At 34.4% G+C, this 14,582-nt stretch overlaps 1 protein-coding gene across 1 annotated transcript in view; it reads right to left on the minus strand.

Annotated features, from left to right (window-relative positions):
• Nucleotides 1–14,582, minus strand: part of ADGRV1 (adhesion G protein-coupled receptor V1) — a 293,458-nt gene that overhangs the window by 270,674 nt on the left and 8,202 nt on the right. The window contains exons 2-8 of the mRNA XM_062605211.1: nucleotides 10,764–10,948; nucleotides 8,940–9,089; nucleotides 7,996–8,091; nucleotides 6,840–6,944; nucleotides 5,594–5,707; nucleotides 2,071–2,636; nucleotides 521–791 (exon numbers count right to left, since the gene is read on the minus strand). Coding sequence (XP_062461195.1) covers nucleotides 521–791; nucleotides 2,071–2,636; nucleotides 5,594–5,707; nucleotides 6,840–6,944; nucleotides 7,996–8,091; nucleotides 8,940–9,089; nucleotides 10,764–10,948 — 1,487 coding nt within the window. The remainder of the gene's footprint in view (nucleotides 1–520; nucleotides 792–2,070; nucleotides 2,637–5,593; nucleotides 5,708–6,839; nucleotides 6,945–7,995; nucleotides 8,092–8,939; nucleotides 9,090–10,763; nucleotides 10,949–14,582) is intronic.

The raw sequence follows: 14,582 nt of genomic DNA on the forward strand, positions 1-14,582 counted from the left end.
TTATCTTAAAATGTTTCCAATTGTGAAAAATTTCATTTTATTCACTAAGTCTTTCCCAAGCATTTTTGAGAAAGACAGGGACTTGAGTCATAAAAATGTAAGCAATGCTAGCCACCATTTGTTTAAAAAGGTTACAGTTTTAATCACCAAGCCCTCCTCCTGAAGCTGTTACTCTATGTAAAACACTCCAGTAATCATTAAGACAGCAAATGAGGAAATGAAAATAACTTTCTTGCCTTCTCTTAGCAAAATGTCACTTAAGACAGCACTCATGCAATGCTGCGTATACTGGGAACAATCTGATTGCTACTGCATTAAAGGGGTCTGGCTTTGTATAGTCCACTCAGCCGAATACTTTGGCTATGGCTCTGTATATTAAAATTATATCAAGAATTAATTTGTTTGATTTTTATTGAAGTCCAAACCCTTTAGCAAGTTTAGCCAATCAATCAATGTTATTAAAATTGGCAAAGTCCCTTATTTCCTACTCTTCCCAAAAGAATTCTGAAAGCAGACTTACCTCAGATGGCTCACTGACTTCTGCACCTCCCTGTATTGTATGAGCTAAGAGTTTTAGAAGATAGGGCTCTGCCTCTTCTGGTATATCATCATTAATAATGTTCAGAGGAAGTGTTACCAGCATCTGTCCTTGATGAAAACATATCTCTCCAGTCTCTGGAAATAGGTCTGTAGTCACAGGTGAGGGATCACTGCTATTTCGGATTATAATCCAGGTAACAGAAACATTTCCATGTGTTCCACCACTTCTTATGATTGTGATCCCCTCAAACCTATGTTTTTGAATGAAAACAAAACCCCACAATATAAAAAAATAAATACTGGCTTGCTTAGGTATTGATTCTCTGAAAGATTTACACTGACTTAAGTGGAATAAATGCTAACTGCTGCAACTGATATTTGAGTCTGGCTCAAAGTTTGTGATACCATAACACAGAGGGAAGCCTTTCCTTAGAGTGCTTGTTCATGAGCTCTATGAAATGTCTCTCAAGATATTTTTTAGAACTTCCTTTTTTACAGCAAGAAAGATACTAAGAAATGAAGACTTGATGTTTTACATTTGTCTTGAGAAATACACGTCAAATTTCAGAAATCTTTTTCTCTGTTAACTTTCTAAACAATTTTATAAACTATATCAGAACAGTTGTTAGGCATGAACATTTAAATAATGATTCTTAATGGTTCTGAGTAAGCTGACTTATTTGAAGATGTCTCTGCTTGTTGAAAGGGGGTTGGACTAGATGGCCTTTGAAGGTCTCTTCCAACCCAAATAATTCTACTGTTCTATAATTTTTTGCTGCTGTATTGAAATATTGTTATCAATATTTATGATACTGGAAACATCACGTTTCCCACATCTGATAATCACATGACTACAAGAAAAAATCTGGGAATCATGACTTACAAAAGTTTAGGAACCAAGATTTATTTCTTTACTGTGTATGAGAAAGCAAGATGAATGCTGAAGTGCTGAGCTTTACATACTGTAAAGTATTAATTCAAAACTGTTCTTAGTGTGAGACTGTCAATACTGTGTACCAGTTCTGCCTGTAAAGCTTGTACAGAGCTTTGATTTTAATCTCTCTGTAAAATTACAAATATTTAACTTAGTTTTAAGTTTAAACTTTGTATTTCAGGGGAGGTAATTAACTTTTTTTTTTTTTTTTAACCAAAGATTGCTTTTATAGATAGCAAATACAAAGATTTACCAGGGAAGGAAGCTGGGAATCTATTTCCCGCTTGTATAAACTGGTGTGTGGCAGCATCATAACTTTATTGATCCTGCCTTTAGATTCAGGGTTTTTTCAGTATTCTGATATAGTTAATATAGTTTTTACACCCAATAAAGTACTTCCTTTATAATTACACATTCCCACTTCCCTGAAATCTTTGTAGACATAGCTGGTAATAATAACAATACACTAAGTGATTTCTACAGTATATTTTCAGTAGTAATTTTATAATTACTTTCAATGAAATCCTAAGGATGCTTAACAATGCCAATCAAACCCTTTAAACTGATTAGATACTAGATTTGAAGATCTGTAGTACCTTGAAATTTGGTCTTCATCAACAATAACAGTCTGAGCAAACAGGATACTGTTGATTGATAGTACTCCATAGGGTTTATCATTGGGTTGGATGGTGACATGAACAACTGATGGATTAACCAAAACAGCATCTCCGTGCAAAGTGTCCTTAAGAAGCATAATCTGAAAGGTCTCTGCAATTTCTGGTATGGCATCATCAAGGATCTTAAATTTCACATATGTTTCATGAACAAGAGGTGGGAAAATAATAGTTGTATTTGGCTGCAGGTCTAGAAAGTCTACATTATGCTGTGCGTGTGCTGTTGAATTCCCAGTTATGATGGCATATCTCACAGAGACTTCATGTTCATCAGGTCCAATTAGGTTTCCACTCACATCCTTACCACGAACAACTTGAATTGTTACCACATCAACTTCCTCAGGCACCATATAAGCACTCTGAACAAAACGCACAGGACTGTCATTTTTCATTATATTAATCTGAACAGAATTTTTTGTGTTGTTGATTTCAGCACCTCCCTCCACGGTCCTCAGGTAAACAACAAACAATTCATCATTTTCAGGTACCTGGAAAAATAATGTTAGCAACTGGGCGTAAGTTACATCTTGTATGCCTGCAGAAGAGTCTTACCACGAAACATGTTTTACGTGTTTTGCATAAAAGGGAAATAATACAAACTTAACTGCTCATTTCATATGAAAGAAAACAGAAGTCTTCCTTTTAGGTTTGGCTGAAAAGACCTTCTCTATATTGAATGTTTTTATTTTCTAAAATGTACTTTCTGTTCTCTGGCAATAGGAAAAAAGAGTAAAAAAACAAACAAAACAAAAACTAGGCAAGAATCAGAAAAAGCTAGATCTTTCCAACTTGAGACTATGATGAGATCCAAATTCTACTTTTGGAAGCTAGCTCTATTTGGAAACAAATGTCCCTCCCAGTTATTTAGATTTACATCTTGATTTTCTGATGTTGATACTCAGTTACCCCTACACATGCCTGAGAGAATACAGGAACAATTTATGGACACAACTTTCCTTAGAAAAGGAACAATTCCTACATTCACACACCCCCACATCCCCAGAGAAGATTACCATCACAGATCTGAGAAAGTGTTTTCTGGAACTCAGCTATTAATTAGGCTTTGGCATTTCTACAAATGACTGTTTAAAACTACATTTTATTTTTGGCGATTTTTTCTCCAGTATCCCATGCAGCAGACAATAAAGAATGGATTATAAACTGAAAATTACAGAGGTTAAGGATGAGGGGTTTTTCTTTATATTCCTACATTTTATTGCCCACATTTTCATTTTCTAATCATATTTCACTGGAAAATGTGATTATTTTATTGATATGTATTAGTAAAAGTAGATCTTTAAAAATAATTTATGATCTTTGCATCTCAGCCTTGCTGGGGATTATTTGCTTCTGAGAGGAATTTCAGGACAACACTACTGAATTTTTGCTAATGGTAATACTCTGTTATAAAGCTGACAAATCCTTTTCATGAACTTTTGTTTACTGAACTAAAAGAATTCTGAAAATCCTGCTGTCCAATATTTCTTCTCTTTCACACTCATTTGTTAATTGGCCAACCTCAGATCCTTTTCCAGGGCTAAGAGAGTGGACATGCAACTACCTTTATAGTTGATGCTAATCCAATCCCTTGTTTGGCTTGTGGCAGTTAAACTTCCATAATGTAGTTGACTGATGTAGGGGGTTTTGTCAACATGAGAACTACAAGCTCTCAGTCATCTGTTTCTTGTACAGCAGTTATTTTACCATAGAATAGATGCTAACTTACATTTTGTTTAGTTCATTCATTAATATACCACCTGGCACCATAAAAATGTACATTTAAGAGACAGTCAAAATGTATCCACAGTTTGTTGTTTTTGCAGTATACATCATAGTATCTCATATAAATGGGCCATTCTGGAGTTCTTAATGGCATTATGACTGACATTGGAAAACAGTCAAACTTCAAAGACAACAAGGATTTCCAGTGCTGCCTTGCTTCATTCATTTTTTTCTTAACAAAGTTCCCGTTATTCCTCACTAAAAAAGGAAATATATACAATCAAATAACTGTAAATGTAGTGCTGTGGAGATCAGATCTGCAGTCCCCTAGCTTCTCTAGGAAAAGGGCTACCCGATTCCAAACAAATCTTGTTTTTTCTCCCAACTTCAGATCCTAAAAGCTCAAAGTTCTGAGAGTAACATTGGTTTCTTGCAAATTCCATTATTATCATCATCATCATCATCAATAAACGTTTTTTACACAAACTTAACCTTTCACGTATAACTGGGAGGACTTCCAGTGGACCAGCCACAGCTGTGCAGACCAAGCTCTGAGAAACAGAACTGAGAGTATTTCCCAAAGGGAAAAAAAAAAACATCACATCTTCCCCAAAAGCCTAATTATTTCTATCTGTGTATAAGTCACAGAAATACTACATCTAATCTGAAAGAAAGGTTTCTGCACACCAGCCCAGCATACTCTCTTAACATTAAAAACATCTGTATAGATGTGGAAACCCAGGTTTTGCAACTAACAGAAATATGCAATAAAAAAGGCTTCCAGGTTACTACATATAAATGTATTTTTTTCAAAGAACAGTATAAAATTGAAAAATTTTCATTAGCACCTAGTGTTTATATGTTTCACAAAATTGCCTTTCTTTTATGAGTATTATCTATTTTTAGTAATTTTAAAAACATATTTATACCTTGTAACCTGTCTATAAAAAAAATATACATTTATTCAATCTATATTTTTGTTGTGAATATTCAGTGTGTTATATTCTTTCATAATATCTTCTCTTCACATGACTGAGAAACAGGTTAACAAAGAATAAACTGGATTCCTAGGCACTGTTAACTGAAGGCAGAGACGCTGCACAGGCATCACTGAGGATGTAATAAAAAATGTGTCATGTGAACAACGTTATGATTAAATTCCTTTTGCCTAAACAATTAATAAAGACAAAAAGGATAGCCTGGGTTCATTATGCAAATACAGCCTGAATTTGCAAGGCAGACAATTAGGGAAAAGCAGAGTACATTTAAAAAAAGAAAAGAAAAAAGTTTTCTACAGTTTTCTTTCGAAATTAAATAGTTTAATATTAAAAAGGTAAATATAGAAAGGTCAGTCTAGTAGATAAACCTGTATCTAGTCCTTGGCCATACAACAGGGACCTCAGTATTTTGTCTGAAAAAAAAAAAAGTATAAAACTTTCCTGTTTGTGCATTTACTGCAGTAGCCCCTAACAGGTCTAGTCAGAGCTGCCAGAATATATTTAGAAACTAAAAATATCCACTGATGAGAACTACAGAGGTAGTAGCATTAGAAGGATTAAAAATGGCTGCCATAAAGCCAAACTTTAAAATGACCTTATTAAGCAGAAGCACTTTCAACCTTATTTAAACCAATCATTTTTGTAACTTAGTACTCTAAGTTTCTCCAGAACAGCAGTTAACCTTCTACACATCCAAACCAAAAATGAAGTCAGCTTGTTCTTACCTGATCATCAAGCACTGTTACATTATAAATCAAGATTGACTTTCCAGGAGTAAATGTTATATTTCCTCTAGCTGGACTTAAGTCTTCTTCAGCTGGGTTTGGTCCATCGTTTATCTGCAAAGAATTGATTTTACAATGAGAAATATATAAAACATGAATACAAATCTAGCACAAGTACAATAATCAGTGTGTGACACGCATAACAAGCGACTATCAATTCAGTCATCTCCTTCTCATAGGCACAAACATCCAGCTGTGAAAATCTGCTTTTTTTTTTTTTGGCAGATGGAGTAAACAAGAGTGACCACTCTGAAGAATTTATTTATTGCCAGCAAAAAGAGGAAAAAAAATACTTCCATATAGGTCTACAAGGACTCTTTGGAATCTACTGATGTGTAAGTGACTCTTTTATATAACAGAAAGGATATTCATTCTAATTTCATTTAAATGACTAATATTTCATAATAAATACCAAGATAAAATAATAGCAGTTGCTAGTTTTGTGCCTTTTCTATCTTGATCGGTGATATTATGGAAACTATAGTTAATACTGAAACCTATGAGGCAAGGAAGACACTTAGAAGAAAATGAGAGCAGAGAACTGATAAAAAAATACCCATATGAAAGAATTTATATGTAATTTTAAAGTAGAATCAGACCTAGATAAGAAAAAACAAAGCAAACAAACATAAAGCCCCCCCCAAAACCCCACAAAATAACATCCAAACTAAGTACATAATTAACAGCCTAAATATTCAATGTGCTAAATTATTTTGAAAAGTTTAAGTTTCTGAGAGTTCAAACTGCAGTCTTAAAGAATTTCAGTAAATATCAAGTTCTCATACTTGCATGCTCGAAGTTGGTACAAGCATCAAAGGCTCACTCAGATGTTTCTTTGTAAAATATAGACACATTTTGAATACTAAATAAGACATTTCTTACACACTTAATACACATTATCTTCTAGCAATAGCAACTAATGCTGTCTCAAATATCTTCCTAAGTGACAGAGAACACTGAATTTTCTCTAATGTCTCTTAATTTTTCTTCAAATTAAACAGTCAGATAATTATAATACTTTCTAATTGACAGGTATTATCTTTTCGTTTTATGAAACAATTTTAACAAATGTAGCCATAGGTATTTTGCCCCTCTTTCACTGTAATAAACACTTTGATAAGTTATGATTATAACCTCAAAGATTCATCCAACAGACTAGTGTATTAAGCCTTTTTGATAAACTCACCTCGAAAGTTACGGTGACTGTCCCATAGGTGCCCCACTCCCTAATTACAGTGAGAGGCACAAATTCATTTCTGCCCCTGGGCTCATGCACTGTGATTAAGGCAGACTAATGAGGAAGAAAAAGGACAGGCAATCAGGCACAGATCAAATATCACAGCAGAAGGAAGAAACTGTTACCATAGAAATACCAAACTCCCACAGACAAGTTAATCCAATCTGCAAACCAGTCCACTGATGACATACATTTCCTAGCAACCAATTAGTTCAGCTAATAAAAAGCATTAAAGATTTCAGATAGAAATCATCACAAGTTATGCAAGTAGAGTAGGTTTTTTTTGTAAATTAACGTAATCAACATACACAAAGCAGTGGCATATTAGCACTGGTATTTATAGGAGTTCCTAATGTCACTACAAATAGGTTTTCTCCATTAAAAAGTAATTTATTAGATAACTAGCTAAATGGGGTCTGTCTATTAAACTGTCATGGCTGAAAGATTTTCAAGAATTACACCAATTCATGGAGAAACATGGCTTAGTAGGGCTGAGCCAAAAATTTCTCATGTTCTTGTGCTTTTTCAAGGAAGTCCTCCACAAATATTATAATGCTGACAATAAGGCATAGTTTCTCTTTCTACTAATACAAACTTTGAATTATTAAAATACCCTTTGCACCACTAGAGTCACACCAGTGTCTTGTTGCAGCTGTTAAAAAACGCATATATCAAGATGCTGTTCTCTCAGCTTGAGAGTAAAGTACGGAATTTCTTACTAAGCAGGAGGAAATGTATACATTCTCAAGATTTCCAAATGGCATTTTTAGCTTTCCTGTAGTGTTACTCCTTACTTATTCTCTATGTATTTAGATCTTGACTTACAGATGTCAGGGGCAGTGGGACTAAAAAACTTTTAAGTTTTATGCTTAACATGAACACAGATATTCATCCAAGAGTGAAGGTCTCATGCTATGCCTGAACACCTAAAAACATACGAAGTATTAAAGCTGTATATATGTATGAATTACCTCTAGAGATGTTTTCAAAGATGTAACTCAGAATCAGTTTTCAATGGATTCAGTTGAGTAACTAAACAGCATCTGTGACAATTTCACCTTTATGTTTTCTAAAATTTTCATATATACCATATAAAAAGCCATACCATGTTAAAAGAAATTATTCCAAAGGCATTGTCATTTGATAAGATTGTTACAGTGACAGATTTGGGTGAGCCAAGCTTTATCGTTGCAGACGGTTTCTAAAATTAACAGAACAAAATAAGACATTAAACATGGTGATCAGCAAAACTCACACATTTCAATTCAATTTTAAGAATAAATATTAGCCTGTAACAAATTGTATGCCTTTTTGTTATATATTACAATGAAAATTACTTAAAGCAATAGAATGCACGGAAGTAATTCTTAATTGTTGAGGAAATGCACTCTATACAGTCAACAACAAAGTGCTTGAAATAAACTTTGTAAATGATGAATCATAGTTTGGCAATCTATTAGTAATACCATAGCAATAGGGAACTAGATATGAAGCATGTAGCACTGCCAGAACTCCAAATTTGTTCTTTTTTTCCTAATATTTGAACAAAAGTGGAACTTTGAAGCTATTATACTGATACCAACTAATGCACACAAATCTTTAGAGTGTTGTGAAAAAGATCTACATTTACAAATCAAAGAAAGAAGGAAGGAAAATAAGTGGGTTTAAGAATTTGTTTGGTTTAGGTAAGTCCTGTTTATCATCTTCTGAAGGACTGGAAGTCTTTCTTTTGCTACTTCCAGGCATGGTCTATGCAGGAAGACAGGAAAGGCTAAGAGTGTCTTCACAATCTAATGTCCACAGATGAATGCAGTGCCCATTACATTCAGTTTCAGACTATGTCTATATGGCAAAACAACACCACACACAGGAGTGGCAAATCTTTCTAAGGAGCAGTAAGCACCATCCTGGCTACTCTCCAGATTTTAGCTTTTAACTATTAGGATTCAGACTCACAAGATTCCCCTGAAATCTGTGGCATACAATTCATTTCTGTCACATTACCTGCTGTTTTCTGGGGAAGAGATAAATTGAAAAATTCAAACTTACTGGTAGTGTCAAGTAAAATGTGAACGTCTCATCAGCCTCTGGAATATCATCATCACAGACAGATATATATACTGTTCGGTTTGTCTCTGTATCAGGTATAAATGCAGCTGCGTATGTGTCAAAAAAGTCTCCTGTGTTTTCTCCATCAATCTGCAATAAATATACAACTGAATGCCATCTCTTTCTTCCCCCACTATCTTCTATAATATTATTCTGGACTCATTCAACAGACTTCACACACTCTTCTTTGCACATAAATCTCCCTGCAATTTCCCCATACTGTCATACAGTTAATTTCTGGACCGAAGGAATAGATAATAGCCCCTTGTATCCATGTTGTGTAACCAGAAAAACAAAACAAACACAACACTTCATTAAGAATCGTTTGTTACTTCCTTCCTTGCAACTGAGTATCTTCTTCATAATGCACCATATGACCAATTTTTTAATGGAAAAGCTATTCCTAGCAGAGATCTGGATACCTTATAATACCCTGCCTGCATTGAACTTACCCTAAGATGTAACTCCGCCTTCCGGCCCCACTCTTGGGACTAGAAGAAGCCTCAGCATTCAATCTACATTAACATTTTAATTGCCAAAATTGGCAAAATGAAGTCTTCTTTAATGAACAGCCCTGCTTCCCTTTCAGTCAGCAAAAAAAAACAACACTGATTCTACTGTGAGTAAGGTGGCCAGAGGAGAGATTACAAAGGCAGAAGTGTCAAGACAGAAAGGGTCTAGGCTAAGCTTACAGTTAGAAGCTGAGACTAAATGAAAAGTAGCAATTGAACCAGCACAGCCGCCACACTTGAAACTACCATTCTTACAGGCACTAAAGGTGTGAATGAACCATTCTGAGAAATGCTATTTTTTCTTTGAGAACACTGAAGTCAGAAGTTCAGTGAAGAGGAAACAAAGCATGGCAGGTATTTTTGTGGGTCTCACCTATCATGGGACATAATGGCAACTACTTTTAACATATCTAAGCCAACACAAAGCAAATAGCTCTTACAAAAACATCCTCCTAAAAGAGCAGCTCAAAATATTAATGTTACACACAAATTTTGGAATTTCAGGTCCTTAATAAGGAAACTAAATTATTCTGCTTCTTACATCAGTAAAGAGCACTAGTTTCAAAGTACAGCCACGTTTTCTCAAGGTTTTCTCCTCATATATATAAAGTGTGAAATCCTTACAGATCAATTTCTATTCCTTGTAATTTCTAAGACATATGCTTTTCATCTTTAGTTACAGGTGAATAAAGTACTGTACAAGAACATAGAGAATTTCTTTTGTCTATCAGCGGTGGAAATTTATAAGCAGTACACTGCTGTGTTCTCATGTCATACCACATAGATCTTGCTCCATATACATATGATCTAGCACACTGAGGGGGTTAAACTTTTAAAGGAAATACAGTAAAAATACTAACTCTGATCTCCAAATGAACTGAACAATGAATTTTTTAAATTCATACAGAAATCTGACTCAGACTCAAGACTGCAGAATCTACAAGTAATCTGGAACAGGAAAAATTGTTATATATCCACATTTTCACTATGTGCTCACAGACACAAGATCAAATAAGCATATCAGTTTGGACTTCTACATGAACAGCAGGAACTGGCTTCTTGTTATATCATTTTGAAACCATTGATGCAACCAGCAGGAAGTTACAGAAATCGGGTGTTGCTTCTTCAAAGTAAAGCATTGTTCCAGTGAAATACCACCCTTCTTTTCACTGGCTTAATAATGACAGGCAACATTCAAAACTTCTGAAAGATGGTCATATTTACTGAGAATATAACTGGCATAGTTTCTCACCGACACAACTGCTGTGATGTTAGCAGGCTTTCCTCTCCTTTCAATAACAAGACGTAGAACAGTTGTACTTGTTTCATTAACTACAAATTCTGTTTGTCCGCTGAACTTCACTTCTGTTTCTCCAGATGCGAAATGAATGAATAATGCTAAAAGCAAATAAACTAATAAAGAAGAAGAGGGCATCCCTACAGAAAAAGAAAAGAATAATTAGAAATAAACTGTGAATCTAAAACATGTAAAACATTCTCGGTTTGCCTTACCAATCCAGCCAACCCCTCTCAACCCTTCAAATACTGTGATTCTCTTGTGAGATTCAGAAATTAGATGAAAATATGCACAGGCCTCAGTTATAATCAAGTCAGATAATGTAATTAACACCTATATCTAATTCTATTGTCATAATTTTAATCTACTGATTTTTAGGCAGCATTTATCAACTTCTTCCAAGTGAAGTTATAAGTAACTTCTTTTAATAAAAGACAATTACATTGCCACAATTGTTTTCATTTTCAATCAACAAATAATTAGCTTAAAGATTGACAGTTCTAGTTCCACTTTCTTTGCCTCTCTTTCAAAAGAAACAGGAACTGGCAAGAAGAGTGAAGGGCTGGATATCTGCAGTCATCTCATACACCATCTTCTGACATCTTACAGACCACAAAATGTTCTTCAACATTTGCATATTTATTTGAGACTCTTTTCACTGCCTCTCTTATCCCATGATTCTTTCATGTTTTCTTGTAATGGAGAATTACTGCGATGCATTTTAATTTCATTGTAACCTTTGCACAGCCAGAGCTTTATTTTATTTTTTTGTGCATAATGCCTGGTTTTCTGTTGATAAGACAACTTAAAACTAAAGTAGTTTATGTCTCCTACATTAGATTTATTTCTCCTACATTCTCCTACATTTCTCCTGTATTACAGCTAGGTCATGTAAAATACAAGTTTGAGTTCCAGTGAAGTCCTCAGGTGTTAATAGCGTGAAAGACGCATTTTAGTGTGTAGCCACTGTTTCACATTACCTCTTAAGATTTCTGCACAGAAGATACAAACAATATTTTTGTAATTGCATAAATAAATAAAATGTCACTTTGCTTAAAATGATACCTCCAAGTACCTTACCAGACAAATCTGGTAAATAATACCAATAATACCAATACTTCAGAATATATCTGAAGTTCAGAGCAGATTCTGGGTGGTTTATGCACACAGTCAGGTAGCTTTAATCTCACACTGAACAGGGAATAAGCCTTCAAACCACTAAAGCTAACACAGCTTCAGAAAAACTTCAAGACTTTGATTTATCTTACAATAAATTCTATCTGGGCAAGGGTTAATTTTACGTTGCAAGAACTTGAAATAAACTGCTTTCAGGCAAGTCCACAGACACGATAGTAACCAACTGTTGCTTGTTGGAAGTACAGTCAAGATAACCATTAGTGTCTTGCAGAATTCCTACAAGCAAAGAATGTCAGGATGACAAAAATAGCTGATATTAATTACTTGTAATAAAAAATTCACCTACTGCTGTACAGAACATCACAGAGGGAACAGGAAAGCAATAAAACCAAGTGCAAAAAATCAGCACCTAACCATTTTCCCTGTGAAAACAACTATCCCTTTAGCAACATATTTGAACAGAGTTCTGTGATTTCTGACAAAAATGTTACATAGTAAAATAATTTTGTTGCAGAACTTCACACTGCCATATACTTTTATTGCCATTAATACAGCCCTTCAAGACATCCATTGCTCTTATTGGGAATTTAATATGTAACACTTTCCGGAACAATGCTCGATTTCTATATATCTATTTAGTAATTCTAGTGCAGACAAAGATTACAGTAGGAAGCAACAATAAAACATATATTAAACACCTGGGATTTAAAATTGTCAGCATTTGCAAAGTTGACTGTGTTAACTTGAAAGATGTTTTTGTCAGTTTTACACGGAACTGCTCTGAAAAATGGAGACCTTCAAGATGGAAAGAGAACAGCTGTCTAACCTTTGTAAACCCTGAGACAATTACACTGTCTGCAGATGCAGGCATCATACATACTAAGCTGAGGAATTTGTTGACCTTTTAGCTTCAACTGTTACCTTGTCATAGACTTCACAAATATCTTCCCACAGTACATGCTTCTAGTAAATAATACTGAAAACATGATCCTTGAGGGCAAGAATACAAAGTTTAGAATTACTTGAATTCTATTACTTCTACTAGAGAGCACTCTAAAACTATAGGATTACTCCTGTGGAACAAGAGAGGTTTCATAATCATACCATCAATTATTTAGCTGGTGTGTATTCTTCCTTGTTACATTATTTGTACTAAGATTTACTCTGTACAGACTTTCAAAAGTAGCTTTTGTTCACTTTATATAAACTCAACTTTGAAAATCACAATTCTTTTTAAAAATTGATGTAATATAGTAAAATTATCATAAATCAAGACTTAGAGAATGCAGAACAAATTTATTAAAATTGCTGAAAAATATACTATAGGTCACAGTATTTTAATTTATTAAATATTAATTTATACACTAAATTCTTACATAAATTTATATGGGTCACAATTTGTTCCTTATTAACTGCACTGCAGAAAGATCAGTAGAAGTCTTTGCAAGATCAGGATATAAAAGATAACTCATCCCACTCTTCCTCACCCCAGTATGTCACTAGTGAGTTTACTTTAAAAAAAAAAAAATTAAGCTGAAAGTCTAGTCCTTGTTCACTGCTAAATTTTGGTCAACTTTGCATTTTGTGGATCAAATACTCCCTCTGTTTCAGCTAAATATTATTGCGTTCAGTTCTCTCAATCCAGGATATTCAGTCAAGCTTTAAAATTAATTAATGAGTCAAAGTCATTCAATGTATCTGAAACAACAAGCAGCAATGGAGTATTTTACACCTTCAGGGTATGTACAAGTCAACGGCCCAACTATTCTGTTATCATGTTCTGCCTAAAGCCTTTTCAAAGTAGTTGTAGTTGATGTGTAGGATCTGTGGTAGTTTAAAGCAACACTACATACTGAGGCCTAGTTTGTAAGGGTTTATAATAAAAGTTTTTGGAATCAGGAACAAAAGGAGATATGTCTCAAAAATTATCTGGACATTTTAATGGTATTAAAGAATCTGAAGTCTAAAACTCACATCATTCAACCACATAATTAAAAAAGGTAAAGAAATCTAACTCAGGATTCTGACTGAATATCCGGGATTGAGTGCATTTTATGGCACTTTCTGAAGAGCATCTGTGTTTCCCTGAGGGGAATTCCCCAAATCCTAGTGTAGAAACCAGCAAAGAATATACTGATTACACACAGTAACTTCCACAGTAATGCCACAAATTATGGGAATACCATTTCTATGTGTTGCCCAGTGGGAGTCAAGGGAAGGTGGGTGTATGAAACGTGTTTCTCATAACTGATGAATAAGCAAGATTAGTTTACCTTTCTGCTCAGTTTCTGTAACAAATTTCAGGTGAAATTTTAAAGTTTATAAAGAATGAGAGATCTTTTCTGCAGACTTCTATAAAGAATGAGAAGTCTTTTCTGCAGCTTTTTACACTGGTTTCCATGCTTAATAAATAAAAACACTTAAGAATTAAAAGATCTCCTGGCCCTTTTCATTGAAGAATGAAGGAACCTACAGGCTAGTGGCACATGGAGGAATCAAGAAGGGAAATGAAAGGGCTGCAGGAGATTCCAAACCTGAAATGAAATGAGCATAAGATGCCAGATATAGAATGGAGAATGTTAAAAGAAAGGGGAGTTCTCTAAGAAAGAATCAGATGGAATCAGGGATTAAGTACCC

This window comes from Pezoporus occidentalis, unplaced genomic scaffold (assembly GCF_034315485.1).
Source record: "Pezoporus occidentalis ecotype Australia unplaced genomic scaffold, CSIRO_AGI_Poc_V1 ctg90, whole genome shotgun sequence".
NCBI classification, from domain to species: Eukaryota; Metazoa; Chordata; class Aves; order Psittaciformes; family Psittacidae; genus Pezoporus; species Pezoporus occidentalis.